The 25,597-nt window shown below is 41.6% G+C and overlaps 1 protein-coding gene across 5 annotated transcripts in view; it reads left to right on the top strand.

Annotated features, from left to right (window-relative positions):
* The first annotated feature begins 250 nt into the window (after positions 1–250).
* LOC128994381 (hyccin-like) overlaps positions 251–25,597 on the top strand; it is a 46,384-nt gene continuing 21,037 nt past the window's right edge. For 2 of the 5 annotated variants that reach the window (XM_054418954.1, XM_054418921.1), the window contains exons 1-6: positions 251–334; positions 5,725–5,809; positions 6,820–6,909; positions 7,562–7,696; positions 9,075–9,200; positions 10,135–10,352. In XM_054418954.1, the coding sequence (XP_054274929.1) occupies positions 5,750–5,809; positions 6,820–6,909; positions 7,562–7,696; positions 9,075–9,200; positions 10,135–10,352 (629 nt within the window). In that variant the 5' untranslated portion in view covers positions 251–334; positions 5,725–5,749. The other 3 variants (XM_054418938.1, XM_054418930.1, XM_054418947.1) reach the window with 3 other exon arrangements.

The raw sequence follows: 25,597 nt of genomic DNA on the forward strand, positions 1-25,597 counted from the left end.
GATTCGTCCCCTGCGTGGGATTAACTTTTAATTTGCCACATTTTGCATTATACAAAGAGTGCCACAAATCCCCAAATATAAGCTATGCCACTAATAAGCCGTGAGACTCATCGCTAAATGTGTGTTTTTAGTATTATTACAAAAGCAAAACAATATTTTGTGTTACAAAATAGTATTGCATTGTATAATAATATTCTAAAATCAACGTTTCTGAGACATTAATCTCAAGACTATTTCACAATCTCACGACTGTAGTTGCCGCACCTGATTAAAGCAGACGTCGAAATTTTAGTCAAACATAATCGTCAAAATCGAACCAAATTCACTAGTTGAGGTAGGTCTTGCTCTTGCTACCCAATTTTATGTAATTGATTTTATTTTCTCTAACTTATTTCAATTGAGTATTTTAATTACTTGTGATTAATCTCAAAGTGCCAGTGTTAGGGCAGAATTCGTTTGTAAGTTCGTTATGGCTTTCCTAGGTCCTAAATACAAGTGATGGCATACAAGTGGTTTAGATCTAATGAGTTGACTTAAATTGACATGACTTGATCTTTTACTTAATGCTTTTCATTACTTGAGTAGTATTTTCAAAACCTATCAGACACTTAACTATAAAAGGGTAGGACTATCTGTGTTACCTAAATCATAGGCCTATTTGATTTTTATAGGACATGCTTATTCAATTGATAGGATAGAGATGCAAGGAGTAGGTCTATTGAATTTGGCTTTTACTATGCTTAGGTATGAAAAGTAGATATATTTTACTTTTGTAGGTCTGAATCAGGTCGGGTACAGTTTTTTAACTGGGCTACCCACACTCTGCTATAAAGATCTTTAACACCCTGCCCGAAAGAGTCAGGAACTTAGACCTGAAAGCTTTTAAAGCGACAGTGAGCAATCCTCTCTTGCAAAGGCCGGGTAGACTTCCGTATCTATTGGCACAAACAATCGAATGAAAATATCGATTATTTGATTGTTTCATTCAATATATCCTTCGGTTAGTTAGGTTAACCTTACCTAACTAACCATACGATACATCAAATAATCGATATATCGATCAATATTTTCATTTGGTTGTTTGTGCCAACAGATACGGAAGTCTACCCCAAAGGCCCTTCTATAGTGTGCAAGAGTTGGTAGAGGAACCTCTCATGCCGGGTTGAAATTTCCACCACAGCCTTAGTATTTATGTTGTAAATATATGTTTTTATTATATAGTATTAAAAATTTGACGCTATCAATCCGTAACCACGGTCAAAGATAAAGAAGACAAGTATCAAGTAAGTAAGTAAGTATGCTAATATCGATTGAAACTATCGATTCCATTAGTAAACCTTCATGCGATTTTTTCACCATTAGCAAGTTTGGTTGGTTTAACATAACCTAACCTGGTTATGATAATTTTATTTTATAATAGATGTATTTAAAAGTGTAATCTATTAATCAATATTTTCAATTTGATAGTTTCAATCAATATTAGCATAGCCCAGTTAAGAAACGGTACCCATCAGGTCTAGGGTAGACTTCCGTATTTGTATTGGCTTAAACAACCAAATGAAAATATTGATTATTCGATTGTTTCATTCAATATAGGCCTATAATTTGGTTTAGGTTACCGTAACCTTACATAACTAACCAAACAGTTTATCGAATGATTGATATATCGATCGATATTTTCATTCTTTTGTTTGTGCCAACCGATACGGAAGTCCACCCCAGGCCTATAGACTTAGCCTAGCCTATCAAGAATTGCAAAAATACTTCCTGAGAGTCAAACACTTCAGCATAGCCTAACTTAACTTATAACTTAGGCAGTGTTGTCATGGCAATTTTTGCAGTGGCGGAACGTTGAATTTGGCCCAGTACTGAGGCATAGAGCGACCCCCGCCCCACCCCCCCCCCGCACCTACACATAGCAGAATTGTTTATATTATGATGTAAAATTGTTAAATTAAACTTAGCACTTTTCTACTTTTTGACAAGCTTTTTGAGGTAATTTTTTATAGTGTCTGCTAACTTGAGTCAAAACATACATAGCCTACTTAGTATATTGAAAACTAAAATAGGCCTACTGCAGAAATAGTAAAGACATACTCATCAGAATATTAATTTTTACCAACAAAATATATTCTTTGCTCTATAGTGTATTTTAGGTTAGGATAAAAATAACCAAATATAAATATGACTAAACACCCTATAATGCTGTCAATCAAATAAAAACCATTGCTTTACTAATTTATTTTGTAAATAGAAAGGCTTTATTTTTAATATATATTATAGTTCATGAAATGCGTTACGATTTGCTGAATCCCAATTCTGTTATAGGCCCTACTGCACAGGTACCTATGAGGTTTGGTTTGATACTGCACAGTATGAGTTTCATACAATTTAATAAGATCCTATAGTAAGAGGTCTTTAGGAGTTTTATTGCTATCCTCGATATAATCTTGGAAGCTATTAAGAGAACTACTTTACTGAATTAAGTTACTCATGTCAAAATTGGTGTAAGGTAGTTGGCCAGATTTTTCAACATTTACTTATGTTGTATTCACTACAATCTCTTCACGGGTTTCATCAAAATTGTTTTCAACTTTCTGAAGGAGATTGGCTTTAAACCCTTTTTAGCCAACTGTTTAGATCAAATCAAATCGTCTTTATTTCATATTGTACATAAATCAGTACATGGAATGGCGTCAAAAACTATATCTAAAACTTAACATAAAGAAAACAAGTCTAATAGAAATAAAACACTAATTTAACATATATTCTTCTATAGAGTATAGAGGTAGTGACTTCAAATGTTTTTTTTTTTAATTTGAACAAATTATTTTCTCTCTTGGTGGCGCTGATTGGCATTAAATTAGTTTTTGAAATATTGAGCAATAACTTAGTTAATTATCACTTAAGAAGTTATTTATAGGCCCTATCACTTAGATTTTTGCTAATAGATTGTTCTATTTCTATGGCAGATTTGCCACTTATTTTAAAATTGGCATCATCTGCATAGATGCAAATTTTGTTTCCTTTATTACCAGAAATGACTTGAAGTAATCAATTTATATATATAATAAAAGTGGGCCCAAAATTAGTTTCATCTTTGATTTCTGTATAACTGAATTATTTTGATTGTTGTAAACTAGTTCAAATGTTTTCTATTTGTTAACTAACTTATTAGCCAGGATAACATAGGTTCTTTAATTTGTAGTTTTGCCAATTTATTAATAAGTAAAGAATGTGAGACACTGTCAAAACCCTTAGTTACATTTAATAAAACCCCTTCAACCTTTTCTCCCCCTCATTTGAATTTATTACAGATTCTATGAACTCAACCGCTGCAGTTACAGCAGACCGCCCTTTTCTGAAACCATGCTGCTCTTTGTCAATATAATTTTTTTCCAAAAAAGTTATTAATCTATTTTATACATCGCTTTTTCATAAATCTTAGAGATTATTGGTAGCAGCGACAATGGTCTATAATTTGACATAGTTGATTCATCTCTTTTCTTGAAAAGAGGCTTGATTTAGGTAATTTTGAGTTTATCTGGAAAAAAGCCACTAATGAAAGACAAATTTATTAAATGTACTAAGGGTTTTTATTAAATATTTCTTAACATGTTGAACTAAGGGCATTGGGATTTCATCATAGCTGGATGAATGCTTACTATTTAAAGAACTTATTATTTTGTTTATTTTTTTTGTCGCTGACAGGTTCACATTTAAGGTATGTCAAGTCTGGGGAAAAGTCGGTTTTAGCATTATTTAAGTTGGGAGTTTAATTTAATTTAGGTAACACATCACGATCTACAATGTTAATGCTGTTAATAATGTTTACCTAACCCTCCATGTTAAACTTCCCTATCCCAAGCTTGATGTATACTACTTCTTTACTTCACGAGTGAAGTAAAGTTTCAAAAATTCACTCGGTGAAGTAATGAAACCCATTTAAATAACATTGAGTGCTCAACTTAACAAGATATACCTCTATGGAGCCAACGACGTTCAACGCTAGAAATCAGCTGTGCGCTTGTTTTATATTGTTATGCTTTAAAGAATTTTCCTAACCTAGCTTTTGTTTGTAAAAGAACGTTACTGTTAGAAGATGATAAATATGGATAATGAAAAATATTGTACGTAACCCCCTGTATATTGTCGGGTCAGGTAAAATCTTGTACGTTACTTGTTACGCAAGAGCGTGTTTACATCACTTAGGTGAATTATGCAACACGCTTCCGCTCGTTGCACAACATTCAACATGCGTGATGTAAAAACGCTCTTACTACTCTTGTAAGGTAAATAGCTATTAGAGTCAAACAGATGTTGATTTTACTTAAGAGCAGCTGTACTGTAAATGATCAAGAACATTGTTTTCTAAGTCTGTAGAATGACAATAGTTTATCTGCCATAATCCATCAACTGTAACCTAAAAGGTTATAGTATAAAAAAATCAAATAGATATAAAAAGGGTTGAATTTAATGATATAAAACTACTGTTCAACGACTCACTCTAACACAATAATATGATGACTCATTGAGTCCCATTGTCAGAGATATGTTTCAACCTTGATAACATTTACCGAAGCTTCAAAGAGGTTATCAACATAACACATGAACAGTTCCTTCCTTTATCATTATTCAGTTAATTTTAAACAGAGTTAAATATAAATTTGATATTACATCAACATAAATTGATTTTTCTTCCCAGTAGGCCTAAGTGTAACCTTACTTTTGATCTGTAAATTAAGAGGTGGTTAATTATTAATTTATTTTTAATTTAGTCACAATTTTTAAGTTTAGGATGTAGCTAATTAACACTATTATTTTTATTTATAGTTTGTTTTGTAAGTTATTTAAAAGTTTGTGGCAATTTATTACTGAAGTGAAATGAAATAGGTTGGTTTTTTATTCTTGCTCTCTATTGCTGTCGCATTTTTAAGAGATGGTTTTCAAGAGATTTACTATACCATTCAGTAATAAATTACAATAGGTAACACCAAAGAACTATGCCAAAAATAGGTGTTGGTTGACGAGAATAGGTAAACGCTTTTACAAATAGCAGTCCAAACTTATATTTTTTGTAGATGTGAAGGAAATCAAATCCTCCCCTCTTGCACTGAAGTTCTAGAGTTCTAAATATAATTAACTTAAAATAATTAATAAATACAACACTACGTTTTTAAATTTCAAAAATTTGTATTTTTGTTTGAATAGCCTGTGCAGGTATTGTTTAAGGATTACGAATAGGCTATTAGTTAAAGCCAGGTTTCAACGTAAAATTACCCCAAATGCCTTGCTCTTGCTATGAAATCAAATCTTACTCCAAGACCCATACGCTAACCGCTTTTTTGTTCTCGCTACTGTTACGAGTTCGATCCCGAATCGATATATGCCACAAGGTATAAGAATTCATTTGTAGAGGATACAAACCCTCTTTTCTCATCATACAACCTTAACACATGATAAGTTAGTAAACCCATGTAGCTTGTCTAGTTGTAGGGTGTAACTTTGGTCCCTTAGGTCAAGGGTTCAAATCCCGCCAATCACCAATTATCCATGTAGTAATGCCAGGACTTTCATGGAGTAATGTGTTAAACCCTTTGGGCGTGAGCCAAGCCCTAGGATATGCAAGTGAGATAATAACAGAAAAAGCCAACGTACCATCAAAAGATCTTACCTTAAACTAAGTAGCCTACAGTTGTTGTAAACAATATTTATTTTATATAGGTGACAGGAGACACGGGGCTATGCTATGACGGAGCAGTTGGTGAGAGAATGGCTAGCAGACTACGCTGCCCTGAGTCCAGCCGAGGTTAGTATTAAATACGTCCACGTACATAAATACTTATTTTCACTAAGCTTCTTAAGGTGTGGTTGGAGGTACACTTACTGACCACGCCAGGTTTGATGCATTTTAAACTGAATAAACGGTATCAGCAATACAGTACATACACTTTCTCCCATTATTCAACTAACTTTGTCATGGGTAAGCGGTGGGAGTAACTATGAGATTTTATGGGGAATCACAAAAATTGCAATATCTTTAGATACAGAAATGGTGGTAGTACCGTTTGGTTTTGACTTAGGGCCATAACATATTAAATGTTAAATAATATTGTTTTGCTGTTTTTGTGAAGATTCAAGGTGGGTTTTTCATATGGGAAAATCGCCATAAAAATCCAAAATTCCAAAAAATGAAAAACATTTCCTGGCGATACTATGAATTAGTACCCATATACATATTTTCATAAAAATCGGAACCCAGTTGTAAGTCTGTGGGTCTGTACACATCCACACACATAGACACACAGACTGAACATCACTTTGAACCACTTTTTTGGTTTCAGAGGGGCCCAAAACGGATATTTCCTCCCAAAACTTAAACTTAAACTAAAACAATACATACCGTAAGTTTACTATGTGTAATGGGAGAAAGTTCTCTAACCTTATCTTCTTTAATAGATTAGTTTTTGTAGTTTTTAGATTTCTGGGAAATGTGTTTCATAACGATAAAAGTCTTTAGGTTTTAAGGATTTGTCCCTGTAGTAGTCTTAAGTAACACAATAGGTACCACAATGTACTGTAATACAATATTATCCTATTTGCAGTAAAATATGTACTATCATTAAAAATTATAATGTGACAATTTATATCATGTAGCTTAGCCAAAATATTTTTGCAGTCATTCTTTCTGCAGTTATTTTTACTCACAATAATGTTTGCAGTAAACCAACACTCAATGTAAAAAATGATATCCAATTACTGTTTCAAGTTATTTTATTTTCTAATTTTTCCTAGTTACAACTTGTTTGTCATTTGCAGGTACACACGTTTGCTGTAACTGTTCACCACAACGCAGAGATTATAGCAGCCATATACAACGTCCTTGAGGAGAGGCACAAATATCACTCAGTGAGTAAACAACTATCTGAAGATCACTCGAAATTGAAGGTTTAAACATTATCAGAGTTGAGACAATAATCGTTAAGTAATTTGATCAAGTCCTTTTTGTTTGTGCAAATCTAAGCCATTGAAATTTTTATGGTTTTTACAAGGGAACGGTCCAAACCCCGGTCTTGTTACTGTCTAACCTTTTGTTAAATAGCTTCATTAATTAGCCCATTGGCAACGATATCTGGGTCTAGGGCAAAGTCCTCTCTCCGCCCCCCTCGCGTACTACATCGCTCACGGTGAAGGAAGACCCTGTGCTCTGTACGGTAAGGATTTCCGCAAAGTACTTGCCATTCAGGCTCCTCCTCACTTGTCATAATTCGGGCACAATAGACTAGAGCTGAAAGTACAAGGTTGTCCCATAAGTTTCCTTGGTACCTTAATACTCTATGGTTCTTGGGAGAATTGCTAGTAATGAGAATTGAGTTGTCGGTAGCGGTACTTCGGTGCAAACCGAGCTAGGTTTTTTGGTCCGCAGCATCAGATACTACCATCACCGGATTAGAGTTAAACATCAGAATAGTCTTATCAATAAATAATCCTGGATTTCAATAGTTTGAAACCAAGTTGTTGCAACAGGCTTAGTGTATAACAGTGTTTTAATCGATTCCAGCTGATAGACCCAGTGTGTACTGCACTCTTTGGCTTCTATCGGTCTAGAGAAGAAGACCTGCAGAGATTCACATTGCTCTTCCTCCCCACCCTTGTCTATGTCTACCTCAATGCCGTCGCTCACAGCGAGAGTAAGGTGGGTACAATAATTTATTTCTAAAATTTACAGCTAAACTTAGATGAAATTTCTCATTGGTTTAAAACATGGAGGTTCAAAATTAATGAAAATAAAAAATCAGCACACATTACTTTTACCTTAAATCAGGCTACATGTCCTCCAGTATCCATGAACAATATTCACCTCCCTCAAGTAACAGAAATAAAATACTTGGGCATGCACCTAGATGCAAAGCTTAATTGGAAGGCACATATCTGGACTAAAAGACAACATCTAAATTTAAAAACAACTAAACTTAATTGGCTTCTTGGATCTAAATCACAACTCAGTACACAAAATAAATTGTTACTGTACAAAACAGTTCTAAAACCAATTTGGACTTATGGTATTCAGCTTTGGGGATCAGCAAGTACCTCAAACATTGAAATTATTCAACGTTACCAATCAAAATTATTACGTAAAATTGTCAACGCTCCTTGGTTTGTTACCAACAGAACACTTCACAATGATCTTCAAATTCGAACAGTAAAAGAAGAAATTACAAAATCTAGTGAAAAATACATTATAAAATTGGAAAATCATTCAAATCATCTTGCACTTAATTTATTGGACAATCACAACACCATTTACAGACTGAAGCGACATACGATATTGGACCTACCATTCAGATTCGGCTAAGTGTTATCAAAATTCTCTTTGTTAGCTAGTGTTGACGGTGGTCAATCACTAGCTCATGTTCTTCAAGTTATTTTTGTATTACTATTTATATCATTTGCTTATTGTTCAACTTGAACAGATTGTAAATCAAATAAAGTTAAAAAAAAAACCTAATCCAATCTGTAATATCATTTTAAGACAGGTTTGTCTTACCTCTGTCAAATAGTCCAACGATTGAGATTGCCCAGCAACTAATATTGTGTTACCCATTATTGTGGGTCTTTATAGATTCATTTCACTACACACAATATATGAGATGGAAATAGATATTTTTAATACGTTAGGCCTATCAAATCAGACCTATCTGGTCTTTTTTTTTGTGGTTAGTGGTGGCCAGCCAATCCAGATACATTCCCTCGTAGTTCAGTGTTGAAAATAATGTTAGACTTTTACTGGAATTGGTCGTTGAGGATGTATTTGTTTAAACTTGGTTTTTTAATCGACTAAGAAATTTAAAAATCTGCTAAAATGTCCATTTTATATCCCTTTATGACAGTAATGCAGAACCGGTTGATCAGGTTGATGGCATTAATATTATTGTTACTGTAAATTTGTTGTCACTACCAAAACCTTATCATCCTCCTATCAAAATACCCGACAAGACACAGTAGGATGCTGCCAAACTCTAGAGGTAGCCAAGTTCTAATGCCCTGTTTGCAAATTGATGTTTTTCGTGCAGAGTTGTCGAGGAGTGGAAGCGCTGCTGGTCGGCATATACAACCTGGAGGTGGTCAACGAGAAGGGACAGCCGAGGGAAATATCATTCCGTCTGCCCTCCCTCGCACAAGCTTCCATATACCACGAGGTATGTCTAGTAGTCTAGTACCTACTATAGCAGTGTTGGTGTGTTGCACCGTGTCCACCAATACAGTGAAATGTCTGAAAAACTATTTGTAATGAAATAGTATGATGAAAACTAGTTGAAAATAATCCCAGTTTGGTATGGATTCGTCACACTTGAATATTATGCTTAATCGAATGGTATTATGATACATTGAAAACATTCAAATCTTAAGCAACAGTTATTTTACAAAATGAGAGAAAATGCTCAATGATTAAATAAACAATCTTTTAAATGGGATTGGACTGGCATCTACCAACCCCCTAATCTTAACAATTAGTATTGCACTGTTTTGCCAATAACTTAATGGTTGATTAGGCATTTTTACTTACAGAAAATAAGGCAGTTGAAGAAAAATTTTGGTTAATTGTGCCAATATAAATCAACTGTTTAAGTAGTTATTTTTTATAGGAGGAGGTGGGAATTCTTTCAGAAATAGAGTACTGTATGAGATTACCTGTTCTTTCATCTCCAAGGGCTCTAACCTCAAACTGTACTGCACTTTTCTCTGTACAGCAAACTTCTTGGGTCTAGGACTTTAAATTATTCATCATGGATACTTAGTAGGGCACATTATGAGAATTTTATTGCTAAAGTATGGACTGAACCAAAGAGAAGTAAGGAACAGAGGATGCACTCCATGGTACAGTCAAGTGGTGTCTAGCACTAGTGATGGTGTCTAGGGCAAAGTCCATCACCACCCCTCGTCCTCAAGTACTACAACGCTCACGGTGGAGGAAGACCCTGTGGCGTGTGCGATAGGAATTTCCCATAATCAGGTTTCCTCTGTACTTTACTTCTCTGTGACTGATCAAATCACTTGACACAGTTCCAGGAGTCATATCTGATGCTGAAAGCAGTTGGTTATTAGATAGTATTATATATGTTTTGATTATAGCCGATGAGTCTTGCCCCGGCCTCACTGACAGAGGCTGCACTACGTAGACTAGAGGAGTGTAACACTAAGCTGGTGAGGTGGGGCCCTCTGCCTCAAATGGACCATCTACTAGCTCAGAACAGACTGGTTGTGATGACCGCGCTGCTCTACGTCTACAACCGCAACCTCAGCATGTTGCCCAAGACCGCTTTAGAGTACTTGTGTAAAGTCACGTCCAAGTAAGTGCCATCATTAGGGGACCGCAGGTCTCCTATATTTGTTAAGTCGGGTTAAACCAATAGTTTAACCTACGAAGATGCTAGACCTATATTTTATGATTTGTACGAGATTGTGGGCGATGATGATGCCACTGGGATCGGGGAAAAAGTTCACAAGATTGCTATGACTGCGGAAGACGTTCTCAATTTTACTGTGACTGCAGAAGACGATCTCGATATTACTATGACTGCAGAAGACGTTCATGGTTTTGGTGTGACAGAATAAGATTTTTACGATTTTGCCTTGACCACAGAAGATGTTCTTGATTTTGGTGGTCCATTTCTTTTTTTTAAAGAGGTTGGCGGCCTCTTTTAACCTTGCATTTGCCCGTCCACATAGACTAAGCGCTCGTGCGTGGATCGTTTATAGCAAAGCAAGGAGTGAGCCGGTACAGTACAAAGGTGAACTGTACTGATAAAATTTTTATGTACAAGGATAGGGATCAGCTAGCTTACCTGGTAGATAGAGTCCAGATTAGCCTTGATTACACATAAAACACATGACACAACACAGAAAAACTTAATATTTCGTCCCAGTTAGGGACTTTATCAGAAGGGAGAAGAAAGAAAACTGGCAGTTACAGTTCGAATTCAAAAGTTCCACAATAGTGTTGCCAACTGTTGTTTAAAATTAAATGAAAATTCCTGTTGTTATGTACATCTATATACACATATATACATATGGTGGTTGATTTCTATAAAAATGAAGCTAGCTGAGGGAAGGGTTGGGTGAATTATCCGATGTTAAGGTTAGGAGGGTTTCTGGAATCAGTGATGTATTGGTAGGCTAGTTCCCACCTTCTGAGTAGGGAGCTGTTACATTGGTCTTTGGGGAGGGATTTTATGGCTTTTGTGGTGAAACATGTATCAAAGTCTAAGTTGTGGTTTGCTGCATGTATTGCAATGGGTTTGTATTTGTTTGTTTTAACATCCTGTCTATGTCCATTCATCCTTTTCCTAAGAGTTTGGGTGGTTAGGCCTATATATTGAGCTTGACAGAGTTTGCATTGTAGTTGGTAGATCAGGTTTTCGCTATTGCATGTTATGTGGTCTTTTATTTTGTACTCTTTGTTGTACGATGTGCTGGTGAAGGTTTCTGCAGGAATGTTGATGCCACAGGTCTTGCATTTGGTTTCATTGCATGGGTAGGAACCTGGGGGCAGTCTTGGAGGTGGTTCAACGGACGGGTCGGGTAACTTGGGATGGACTAGGATGGTTTTTAGATTGGCAGGTTGTCTGTAGACTATGGTGGGGGGTTTTTGGAAGAGATCTTTGGTCTGGGTGGAGCTTCGAAGCATGTTGTAGCCGGTTCTCAAAAGGTTATTGAGCCTGTTGAGACCTGGGTAGTAAGTAGTCACCAGGTTGACATCGTAGGTGGTTTTGGTTTTCTTAGGTGGATTGTCAGTAGCATTTTGGGCCGCTTTTATTTGCGAAGAGACTGTTTGTGTCGGGTATCCTCTATTTTCAAAAGCAGTTTGGAATTGTTTGTTGTAAGTTATCAGATTCTTCTTGTCGGAGTTTATTCGTTTCCCTCTTAAGGCAAGACTGTAGGGTAGGGAGCGTTTGGTGTTGTTGGGATGGCAGCTGTTGTAGTGTAGGTACTGTTGGTGGTTGGTGGGTTTGGTGTAGACAGATGTGGAGATTGAGCCATTTTTCAGTTCCACCATGACGTCAAGAAAGTGAACCGCAGTTTCAGATAATTCCCAAGTGAATTTCAATGTTGAGAAAGTGTTTAGGCTATTTAAAAAATGGTTGAGGCTATTTTCTCCATGGGGCCAAATGACAAAGATGTCGTCTATGTGTCACAGCAGCCTCTCTTGGTCTTCGTAGCGGTTGGGAGCAGGAAGAACGAATATTAAAACAAGCGAATAGGGATCAGCTAACACTTTATTAATGAACTAATAAACTTTACATGATTACATCGTTTAAAATAACACGTTACAAATTGAATCAAATCTCTACCAAATACTACGAATTACACAATATTGAATTTAAAACGTACGCGGACTTAAAAGAAAAGAGTAAGATGGAATGAAAGGGGAGACCGCCCGCGCGGACCTTACCGTCGTTCGCTACATTCCGGCGCGATCTGGTTGCTTCAGCATCGTCCGAGCGATAGCCTCAGCGTGGTCACATGACCGTCATCGGCCAATCAGCACACGCTGAGCGCTCAGCCCATAATTTACTCGCCCGTCTGGTGCTGCAGCCAAACGATCACAACTGTCATTAATGAAACTAACTGAAGCGAGGAACCGAGTCTAGAAGTGTAACATTGTTTATCGCGGCACACGTGCATGCAGATTCAGCACATTCCAAGGCATATCCGGCCAAGCCACGACGTCTGGTTAGGATTATTGTAGGGTTACAAAGTAATGAAATGAATTGGAGTATGAGTTGCAAGGTTCACTTGGAGACTTATGTGAAGTTAAATAAAATTCAATATTGCTAAATACGGTTGACACATCAACCTAGCAAATATTCGGTGATAGCCAACGGGCCAGGTTTAGGGAGTAAGGCCAACCAGCTTAAGCTCAAAGTTAACAAATTACAACAAAATGAGGCAAATATGCCAGGCCGTCACACTCCCCCCACCTCAAGTTCATGCCGTCCTCGGCATGCAGCCTGCCCTTCCAACTGGGCCCTCTGCCGCAGCTTCAATCTACTGAAGTGCATTATACAAATTCTGTTGACGTAGCTTTCTCTGTCTCCAAGTTATGCCAAGATTTGGAAAGGTTTTTGGAAGGTATCTGTCATGTGGCTTGGGCGGATTTAAATTTTATCTATTCCCAAAAATTTTAAACCCCCCTCGAATTTTGATAATACGTCTCTTACTCTTTTCTTCGAATACAACAACAAAAGTTACTAAACAGTTTTCCAACACATTACGATTAATAGTCCTTCCGAATTTACAAAGATTACTTAAGTAAATTATTACAAAAAAAAACTTAACTACATGGTCCACTCGACCATCAATCAGAACAATAACGATAACCAAAAAAAGAACACTTACTGCACCAAACACCGAACAAAACACGCGTAACATTTATCATATTGAGCAAAAAGAACTCACAGTTAAAAGTTACAAGATACAACAACATAAAAGGTAATATAACTTAATAAAACTTAGCCCCTCATACTAAACTTTAACAAAGAAAAACATTTCACGCAAACTCATTATGACTCGTTAAATTGTGTCCCGACACTAAACAACCTAACGCCTATCAACCCCAACGGTGATACAACATGTATCCCTAACACTTAACTCACATCTTACATGTACCTATCCTTATCAAACATTTAACCTTAGCACACAGCATCAGTGAATCAAATTGGAATTATGCCCAATTCACAAATAAAAAAAAAATAAACTAATTAACAAAAAAAACTTACGGTTGCACTTTCCGCAAACTACTTTCACAGCGATTTAATCACACACCGCGGACCAGCAGACTGTCAACAAACTTTTAACTCATGATTTTAATTTTACTATATCATTCATAGGTAAGGCGTACCGAACGCTATCATTTATATCCTTAGTCACAAACATAATGTGTGCGCTCAGCGCATTGGTTTAAATTTCGAACGCTACTCACTCGCTCTGGAGAAGCCGCACGAGCTTTCACTTGGGGTCGATCCATTACTCAATCACCCCTGTACATGACCAGTCTACTTGCCCCCTTTTTACAGTAACCTTTATCCAACTCACTAACATAAGAGTAAACACAACTACACAAACAACCCACGACACAACATTTTAACCCAACTACCGCTGTAGTTACTTAGACCAGAAAACTTAATGTTTCTAGGAGTGCTCACCAGCCAGGGTTAGAGAGCCGGCTATTCTCTAAACAAGGCCTTTCCAGGCTTATGCCAGTTAGATTCTTTAACATATTACTGATTATTTGCAATTTCAACTTTCAAAACTAACTGGTATGGACGAGTCTACGATCCAGCCTATTTATTCGGGTGGGCTAGGAAAAGGGTATAGGGAAGTTAGTGGGAAACAGCGCTGTTTGAACTTTCTCGTAGCTCCTCCATTCCAGCTCCACAGGTGGAAATATCCATTAATTTCAGGCATTTAATTAAATACCAGACGCACGGGTCAAGAGCTAAAAGATTTTTTATTTTTTTTTTTAAACTAAAAGTTGAGCACTCTTTACAACAACCAATATAGGAGCCTAGTATTCTGCGATAACATTACAATCGCCCAGGTCCTTCGTCATTGAAACACCCAATGACCTAACAAAAATAACCACCACACATAACCGATAACATAATAACATAAGAACAAATCGACAGTCACAACACTTATCAACTACCTAGATCAACCTAAGTAAAGTTGTCCATAGGAGATCTCCTGTTAATAAGTAACACATTAGCGTTAACCAATTTTCCGAATCATCACACTAATCTTTCGCGAATTCACGCTCTTGCAGGCGCACTATTTCGTTTTAGTGTCTTGCTTTCCGTATAAAAGTCTTCCCGCCGCGTTTCCCGGTAACTTGAAGTCGAGCTCGTTTGGAACATGGTACCATTTACCTTCAGGGTTCGGTGATCACCTCAGTCTATCCTCAATAGCGCTATTCACTCCAACAGTGACTCTATTCACTCCAACAGTGACTCGTGGCTGGTTTATAGTTGAAACCTGCCACTGGAACCTCCTGGTCTCCGCCAGACGTTTCCGTTGTTGTCAGCCCCCCTCACATGAGTAGTGGCCCTGTCTGCGTAGGCCATGGTTGCAGCTCGCTACCCTCCAGGCCGTCATGGAGCAGGTCAGCAACTCGTACTCTCCACCCTAACAGAAGACAGACAACAATCGTCACTAATTCCACGCTCGAATTCACCAGAGAACGCTGCTGATAAATCAGGCAGGCATTCTACAACTGTCAGTAACCAAACTACCCATGGTTCTGACTTGAGATCTCACAATTCACATTAACATGACACGTGTCACTTTCTCCAGGGGAAGCTCTCACCACTCTCCCCTACAGCTCAAGTACAACTGGTAGCTGCTAGCAAGTTAGGCTAGGCAAGCGTACGCAGGTACGAGCAAGAGTACTCTCACATTCACAGCGCTAAACACATTAGGCTCAGGGGACGCTCTCTTATCACTCCCCTCCACGCTCAAGTACAACTGGTAGCTGCTAGCAAGTTAGGCTAGGCGAGCGTACGCAGGTACGAGCAAAAAAAACACTCTTACACCCGAGTTACAGGGGGACCACCGGCAGCAAGATTTCTCGCCAACATTTATAAAAAAAACAACATCCGTACCAGAACTCTCAGAGTCCCACACGAGTTAATTGCTGCCAATGAACAGGCCTAACTCAACAGTACAAGTTATGCAGAGTCTTTAATGGAGCTCATGCTTACTTTGTGACTTCGATTTAATAAACGGTCCCCCACCCAAAAAAAAACAACACTTACACGACACCTGGACCTAGTCCACAGGGAATTTAGCATGTTGCCGTGCCTAATGTAATACAGCGCGGCAAGCAAGGCAATCCCAAACGTGGTCAAACGCCTGAGGCTCAGACCACACCTCCACCTCGCTGACCACTCACCATTGAACGATGCCCATATCCGAATGGGGCACACTTCCAATGCACAAAAATTTTTCAGGCTATGAGCCAATCCACTGACCCATGGTCAGCCAAAACTACACCAGAAGTATACTTGACATACTTCCTTTCAAAATAAAATTTTCCTAACTGCTTTATCATTTTTGCACATTTTCGAAATAATTTTCCCCCGCAAGTTACATTTTTTCATATATTTTTACAACAAGGCTAAAGCGAGCATAATTTAACAACCTCAACTCAGTTCAGGGCCAATTACAGGTACTAATTTGGGTTATTTTACTGACTTATACACTAATCAAACCAGATCCATCACAGTGGGACAGTGTTGAGCCACTACTCCAACAGCAGGTCCGCAGCAAGGAGTTTCCATGTGTCCCGGTCAACAGGGACAGCAAGGCCTGGCTTACACTCCTATATAAAACTGCTCTGTATAACAAACAAAAACAATTATCCAGTGCACGGTTACATATAATTATCATAAACTACTAACCAATTTATCTAAATAACAAACATTTATTCTTTTTACTAACATCAGCTTGACCGTTTATTTTTAACCAATCAAGGGTTCCCCCAATTTTTCACGACAGCTTCCTCTGGCGAGGGATTAGCCACGGCCCAGTGTGACGTCTCCCTTAGCCCATTGGAAGAACCAACGTACCGGAATCTACATTTACAAAAAAACATCAGATAAGCAACATAAAAAAAGAACTCCCAAAACCCACAAGTTATCAATTAATCAATTTAAAACAAGAAACCCAATATGGCAGCACAGTGTCAAACAACTCTCCCACCCAGCAACCACCCTGGTTCCCACCATGTAGGACCCAGAGACTCGGGCTCCCGAGGACTTTAAGAAAAAAAAAAAAGGAAAAACTGGAGTGAAGTAATCAATATGATTCACGGTCAATCACTAGACGAGAGTGAAGGGCAATAGCCCACCTGGACAAAGAGAAGAGAACACCTCACGTAAGAGAGGAAGAATGCGAATTCACCATCGCATCGCTACGCTCCTTACACCACCGCACCACCTGGAAAAGAGAAGAGAACACCTCACGTAAGAGAGGAAGAATGCGAATTCACCATCGCATCGCTACGCTCCTTACACCACCGCACCACCTGGAAAAGAGAAGAGAACACCTCACGTAAGAGAGGAAGAATGCGAATTCACCATCGCATCGCTACGCTCCTTACACCACCGCACCATCTGGAAAAGAGAAGAGAACACCTCACGTAAGAGAGGAAGAATGCGAATTCACCATCGCATCGCTACGCTCCTTACACCACCGCACCACCTGGAAAAGAGAAGACGAGGATCTGGATGAAGATGTAAAATCTCCAAGAACACTGCAATGGATCGGCTGTGTACCTGAATCAGTCAGTTCCCTTGATCAGTCTCACATCAATGAGGACTTGTCGTTTTCACAAGTTGCTCATAATGTACCGTCAGATGAAATCAGGACCCCGAGGGTAGAATGGTACCTGAGAAAAGAAAAACTCAGGGGAATTCATTGAGACCCAAGTCCCAGCAGAGGGCAAGGGAGGCCGGGGGGTCGGGGTGAGTCGCGACACTGGCTCCAACAAAACAAAACAAGTGTGAAGTCGCAACGGACATAAATTAACCTGACCCAAATTAAAAATAAACGCAAGCTATGAACAAATAACTATCCACAAATTAACAAGAATTCCACAAATAAATAGCTTTGGCCCTAGTTTCACTTTCAAATATTCAACGTTCAATTCAAAATCTAAAAAAAAATTAAAAAAAAATCCCTAATTAAATCCCCACCTAAGTCAGTAAAAATCCCCATTCCATAAGGAAATTTAAATTCCCTTTATCCCACCTTATTTAATAAAAATCCCCGTTCCAGGGAAAAATTTATTTTTATCCCGCGGAAAGAATACAAACACCTGTGGAGGGATAAAAACTCGTTTCATCCCTGCCGCAGTTCGAAAAATCCCGATGCAGGGACAAAATCCCGCCAATCACAACACTTTTCCAGATACAACTTTTTACTCAGTAATTTAAAAAAACAAATACGAAACGCATGACCCCATTGCCTACTCAGTCAAGGACTAAATAATGGAAACCAGGCAATCTTTCATCGACGCATCACATAAAACAATTAATTCTCGCTTTACCCTTCTCAGTTTTTCAAAGTAATTAACCAAAAATTTTCAAAGATTATCATTAATCCATCTTTCCCTAATCAATAGATAGTGCAGGCCTACATCAAATAATTTATTTCCCCAAATTATTTTACGATTTCACAATATCACTGGTGAGATTCCAGTAAATTTTTCCTAAGTCCATTTATAACAAAATCCAATCTAATTCTTATAATACTTAAGGCTATCAGAACTGTCAAGTGAGTTGGGCCCTTTGACCAGATCAATGGAGTAAGCCAGTCATGCTGCCAATACATTGAGCAAAAACAAACTTTCAGTATACAACTTTTACCAATAAATTAAAAATTTTCAAACATTTTAACTCCATTAAGTCTAATTAATTTACAATCAATTCTAGTTATTGGCTCTTCCATTAACGCCCAGGCTTTGTAACGGTTCAAATGTGTAGGGGGTAAAATAACGGCTAAACCACGAACTTTAAACAGCTAAACATAAGCTGTTGAGTAAGCCTAGTCGCGACACTAAACTGACATCGTACCTAACCTCAAATACCAAGACCGCAGACGACGTTGGTGTCAGTTTGGTTGTTTGGGTTGTTCGACTGCGTCTGAGGGCGGGCTACGGGAGAGAATAAGAGCAGCTGATCCACCTTGTGAGCGAGGCAGCTATAAAGCCTGTTAAAGCTGCCATGCGCCTGCCTTCGCTGCCAGTTTTTTTTCGGTTTCTGTAACTCGTTGACCAATCAGGAATCGTTTTAACTTTCGTCTCTATTCTGAGACGAAGGTGAAGTAAGAAGAAGTTTTGTGAAGTTTGGGTCATTCGTATTCCCGGCTTTTGGGAGGATTCGCAATCGCTAATTCGTCTTTTCGTCTTCGATTTGAAGAGTTTTTGTTTTTTCGTTCGTAGCTTAAAAGTTAGCCTTCTATTAAGTTCGTGGTGCATCGAGTGCGCTAAAAGTGTTTTACAATAGTATTACTTCGTTTGGTAAGTTGTGTAAAACTAAGACAACTTAGGTTTTTCTTTTGTCACTTGTGTTTCGGCAGAACTTTGTCGAAGTTCCTAGGCTAGGCCTGATTCGCAGACCTAGTCATACGCCTTAACCAACAATTTGAGTAAAGTACTGCAGTTGGTGAAATATATTTTCGATTACGTTTCATAATCCGTCTGGGGACTTTCTTTTTTAATTCATAAAACCCTTTTTTTAAAGTTCCCCAAACGTACCAAAGTCTGTTCCAGCAGACAGGTTTCTGCTGGACAAGTTCTGTCGAAGTTGGTCTAAGTTGAACACGTGAGGAAGTTAAAGTTTTAGTTTTTCGTTTTTGGCTCAAGGAGCAGTTTCACCTTTTTAGTTTCGTTTTTTGTTCGTTCCTCACCTGGACCACTTAGGCTAACTTGTTTCCTTATCATTTAGTAAATTCGGACTCTGTGGGAGTTAGACTAGGTTAGGCCTATTCTTGTTCTAACCTTGTTTGTTTCAGGTTGACAACTTAACTCCGTAGGTAAGCGGAGTGACTACTTAGCTTACTTGTTGATTCGTTAAGTTAGCTAGTAGTGTGTCATTTAGATATTTGCCCACAGAGTCAAGTCAACATTATTAATTTCCCCACAAGCCCTAGGCTAGAGTGGTGATTTCTAGTTGGGTGTTTAGTAACCCGTAACGTTCGTCTCGAGCTCTGACAACCAGGGCTATCAAATTTAGGCTATCCGAATCACTATCGACTCCTGGGAAACTCCCCGCGACCAGACTAGGGCGAATCCTGGGATCCTCGTTTTATTACCGGTGGCGTAATTTCCCACTTGTCGTCCGCCAGGAAAATTACGTCACATAAATGGCGCCCGAACCAGTTGGACCAGTGATTGGATAGTCTGATAGTACTTGGTGAGCTCAAGCTAAGATCGCTGTAGCAGCTGACGTCGAGTTGTAAGATTTTAGCCTACGTTAACCGCTCTAGCCTATCAAGTGTTTGCCTAGGCCTACTGTTATTTTTTATTCTACGTTAACGTTCTAGCCTAGCATTTCTAGTTTATTAGGTAGCTTAGGCCTACATATTTTCTGGTTTCGTCATTGTAGCCTATTGCTAGCCTAGGCCTATTGGTGTTTAGCGTTAAATATTTTAGCCTATTTGTGTGATAGCCTATTTATTTTAGGTAAAACGTTTACTTTATAGTAGCCTATTGCATTTTAGCCTTTTTATTATTGGATTTTGGAGCAGTTTGGACTTAGTCCTATTTTAACAAATTTTCTGGGTTTTGAGTACCTAGTTGGGACTTAGGTTGTGAAAAAAAAATTTTTTTTAAAGTTGTCTGGTTTGGACTTAATTAGTGCTGTTTAACGTTAGGCTTGAATTTAAATAGGCCTATTGTGGATTTTTCAAAATTGTTAAGCAATTTCAGCCTTGTAAATTGTTGTTGCCATTTGTTTGTTTTGTTGTGCACTAATACTTTGCAGCTATGCCTAACTCACTCCCTGAAGTTTGTACGACGCTAGGAGTTCTAACCACGGCTGGTGCCGTGGTGACTACGTCATTGGTTATCCCCACCTGCTCTTGCGCATCGACGGTTACCACAACATCGACGGTGTACACACGACCAATGACCTCGACCGGCTACTCCGCTCCGCTCGCCCCAACGGAAGATCCTCGCGTTGGATGGATCTACCGGTTGTCTAAACTACAGTTGATCGCTGAAGTGGAGCGACTCGACCTACCCACCCATGGCACGGTAGAGGAACTTCGCAGGCGCCTTTGCCTATACTGGCGGATCAACGCTGGTGCTCAGACCCCCGCAACTTCCCAGGAGGAGGTGCTTATGACTGGCCAGGTGTTATATAACCAGGCCCGGACTTCGATGCATGAGCCTACTCCACGCCTTTCGCCTTTCGACTACCGAACGGGGTCAACGCATCAACCTACTGCTTGGAGACCACCTGGTACCTATGGACTCGTAGGCCTACCCCCTGCGACATTCCAGCGTCAGAGCCCACCTGCTGCGGTCACCTCGGCACCGCACGAACTGTCCTTCGCCGGACAAGAGGACGTTACTGATGCCCAGCATACCTTCGACTCGGCTCAAGGGTCTCTGCCTCGGGAATACCCCTTCGAGGACCCAATACATCGAAGTTTGGACCGCATACGCCAAATGCTAGGCCTATCGACCAATGCCGACCTGCGCAGCATGGAGCACACATTAGCCGAGGTGTTGAACCTCGAACGGCGGGGCCCAAGAACACATGATGCTGACTACGCTGAGCCGCCAGCTAACGAGATGGACCAGCTAACCTCTCGGTACGCCGTCCCGTCTCGGACGAACGATGTGTATGGAGGTGTCCGGTCTTCGTACGTCCTGCGGAGTCATGACCTGCATGAGGACGTTGCTAAAACGTCGTCCGCCCTCTGTGACAAGGTCCGGAAGTGGAACTTGCGCTTCGACGGCAGACGAGATGCGGTTTCGTTCCTGGAGCGTCTAGAGGAGCTGCGCGAGGCCTACTCTCTGTCGCCAGAGGACGTTTTGAAGGCTTTGCCTTCACTTCTACATGGCCAAGCTCTCCTCTGGTACAGGAACAACAAAATGATGTGGCGTTCCTTCCACGACTTTAGGCGGGCATTCGAGGTCCAGTTCTTCCCTGCTGGCTATCATCGCCACTTGGATGACGAGATACGGAAGCGCACTCAGGGTGAAACAGAGGCATTTAAAGATTTTGTGATTGCCCTGACAACCCTGATCCGACGGAGCGGCACTTTCTCTAACCAGGAAACCATCGACCTGGTGTACTTGAACATGAGGCCGGAGTACAAGTTCATGATACGACGTCATGACTTTGTCACGCTACCCGACCTCATCGAGCGAGCCGACGAATACGAGGAGCTGCTACGGGAGCGCAAGCTGTTCCGCCCTCCCCCTCCAGTTGCTCAAGCGTTGGTACCTGAGACTGCCTACACGCCCAGGCGTCGAATGGACCGTTTCGTCGATGTTGCGGTGATGGAATATTCGGAGCCTGACCGTAAACTGCAACCTACCTCGCCAAAGACCGGCCGCACTGGTGATTACCCTGCAAGGAGTGGGGGTAACCAGGCAAGGCATACGACGCCCACCGTCCCTAACCATATGCGCCAAGGCCTACCGTCTACGAGCCCATCACGATCATCGAGTAACCGCAACCCTCCAGTCTGCTGGAACTGTGATGCACGCGGACATGTCTTCCGAGATTGCAATCAGCCGAAGGTGTTGCGGTGTTACTACTGCAAACAAGTAGGAGTGGCCACTACGAGCTGCGGTTGTCGCGCGGGAAACGCCAGACGGACTCAGGCCGCCGGAGGTCGCCTGAGCCCACGCCCCGTAGCTACACTACCTCCGAAGAATGGAGCTCATGGCTCCAGTACATAACGGCCTTCACTGAATCGGGTTCAGGCATAGTGAGGTCACTTGAGCCCGCAGCGCAGCCGCCTACGACGTCTACCGAGCTCAATTACGTGAGCACCTCGTATGTGTCGGCTGGAAAATCATCTGAGTCAACCGACATCCGACCTTTTATCGACACCTTGCTCCTTGGAAAGAGATTCCAAGCTCTGTTGGATACCGGAGCAGTTGTAAACCTCGTCGGGGATGAGGTTGTTCGTCACTTCGACGAGTGTGGGGTAAAACCTGAGATATCTTCGGCGGACCTGAGGATGGCTGATGGTACACGTTGTCGGATTGAGACGAAGTACCACATCCCGGCCCAGATCTTAGGTGAAAACCTCTTACTCGGAGCCTATTTTGTGCCTGGGCTCACCACGGACGTCGTATTGGGTATGAGGTGTATTCGAAACCTTAACCTCATACGAATAAACGTCAACCACGATGGCACTTTCGACACGACCACGACTCTTCCTTGTGCGACGGGCACACTGGAACCGCTGACGTCAAAGGAAGAACGACATCTCCAGAATTTTCTCGAGAAAGAACTTCCTCTCTTCGATGCTGTTGTGGGACCCACGGCGTTGACTGAGCATGTCATCCGGCTCAAACCAAACGCTGTCCCGATCAAACAGCGCCACTACCCTCGTAACCCTGCAATGCAAGCGGTCATCAACGACGAAGTAGCTGCCATGCTGAAGGATGATGTAATCGAACCATCCGAGAGTCCATGGAGCTCTCCGATTGTGTTGATCCGGAAGTCGACTGGGAAATACCGCTTTTGCATCGACATGCGCAGGGTGAACGACTCCTCGATCAAAGACGCCTATCCTCTGCCTAGGATTAACGCCATCCTTGAGAAGCTCAGGCAGGCCAAGTTCATCAGTACCTTAGACCTGAAGCAAGGCTACTGGCAAGTGCCACTGGCCGTCGACAGTCGCCCCGTGACCGCCTTCACTGTGCCAGGCCTAGGCCTTTTTCAGTTCAAGGTCATGCCGTTTGGCCTACACTCGGCCGGTGCCACCTTCCAGCGCCTTCTGGATAGAGTCATCGGGCCTGAGCTGGAGCCGAAGGTCTTCGCTTACCTTGATGACCTTGTGGTAGTGTCAACGTCTTTCGAGGAGCATCTAGAACTTCTGGGGGTTGTTTTTCGCCGCCTACGCGAGGCGGGCCTTCGTTTAAACCCCGAGAAGTGTCACTTCGCCCGTAGGGAGCTGAAGTATCTGGGACACATCGTGAGCCAAGATGGAATCGCCACAGATCCTGAGAAGGTCCGCGCCATACAGGATTTCCCCGCACCCACGAACGTCAAGGGACTTCGCAGTTTCCTAGGCCTTGCGTCGTGGTATAGGCGATTCGTCGAGAAGTTCGCTTCAGTAACCATTCCGCTTCGAGGTTTGCTGAAGAAGAACGCCAAGTGGCTCTGGGGACCCGAACAAACTAAGGCATTCGAAGCTCTGAAGCACGCCTTGGTGACGGCCCCGATTCTCGCCTGTCCCGACTTCAGCCAACCCTTCGTGCTCCAGGTCGACGCCTCGAATTATGGCCTGGGAGCAGCGCTAACTCAGAGTGTAAACGACCGAGAAGTGGTCGTTGCGTATGCCAGTAGGCTACTCTCTGAGGCCGAACAGAACTACACGACTACCGAGAAGGAGTGTCTCGCTCTCGTGTGGGCTGTTCGGAAATTCAAGGCTTATCTCGAAGGCTACCACTTCATTGCGATAACCGACCATGTCGCCCTAAAATGGCTGCTTAAGCTCAGTGAGCCTAGTGGGCGCCTGGCTCGGTGGGTTATGGAGTTGCAGCAATTCGACTTCGAGATAAGGTACCGCAAGGGGACAGCGAACAGAGTGGCCGACGCCCTGTCTCGTCAGCCGGTCCCTGAAGTGCCCAGCTCGTCTGGTGAACCCGATCAACCTACGTTTGAGGTCGGAGTTTTAACCAGACGCGGTGCTAGGGAACAGTTGCGGTTACGACGCCTAACCGATGCTGAAGGTGACGAACCTTCACTCGGCGATGATCCGGCGGGTGACGTTATCGATCACGAAGCTCCTGGTCCGACGCAGCAGGAGACTGACGACCCATCTTCCGACGTGGACAACGATGGTAACCCGCCGGGCAGCCACAGTGCTTGGTATGACCGCCTTTGCAATCTGGTCAGCAAACACCCTGGGCGATACTCGAGATACCAGCTTCGCGGCGGTAAGCTGTACCGTGCAGTCTCGAGGAAGGATCGACCTACGACATGGAGGGTGTGTGTGCCAAGCGACCAAGTATCCGTGGTGCTGCACGAAAACCACGACACGGCTACGGCAGGACATCTTGGGGTGAAGAAAACGTTAGCCCGAGTTGGTGGGGAGTACTTTTGGCCTAACTGGCGTCGTGAGGTGAAGGCCTATGTACGGTCTTGCGCCCAATGCCAGGCCTATAAAGTACCCCAAACGAAACCAGCTGGGAAAATGTACTTCCGACAACCCCAAGGACCGTGGTACGCAGTGTCTGCTGACCTGGTAGGCCCATTGCCTAGATCACAACGGGGTCAGCGATTTCTGCTCGTGGTGCAGGATACCTTCAGCAAATGGACGGAACTCGCCTCCATTGCGTCTGCAACCGCAAAGAATGTGGTGACAAAGCTGAAGGCTATCCTACTTCGACATGGAGCTCCGGATGTGTTGATTACGGACAACGGCACGCAGTTTGTCGGTAAACTGGTTCGAGAGTTGGCGGCGGAGTGGGGCATCACGCTGCAGACGACGGCCCCCTACAGCCCGCAGTCGAACCCAGTCGAGAGGCAAAACCGGGTGGTGAAGACCATGATTGCACAGTTCGTAAAAGGCAACCATAGGTCTTGGGACAACCACCTGGTGGAGTTTCAGTACGCCCTGAACACAGCTGTCCACGACTCTACCGGATTCACTCCTGCGATGCTGTGTTTCGGACGCGAACTGAAGCCTCCCTGTGCCGTCCGTGGCCTTTCGTTTGAGGTGTCTGAAACTCCCCAAGGTCCCTCGTTAAGTGAGGCCCATCGCAAACGACTAGATGAGTTTCAGCGTCTGATCACGCAGACGCACAAGAACCTCAAGGCTGCCTACGAGAGGCAATCGA

This window comes from Macrosteles quadrilineatus, unplaced genomic scaffold, assembly GCF_028750875.1.
Source record: "Macrosteles quadrilineatus isolate MER2022 unplaced genomic scaffold, UCM_ALF_1.0 Scaffold_1__1_contigs__length_201487025, whole genome shotgun sequence".
NCBI lineage: Eukaryota > Metazoa > Arthropoda > Insecta > Hemiptera > Cicadellidae > Macrosteles > Macrosteles quadrilineatus.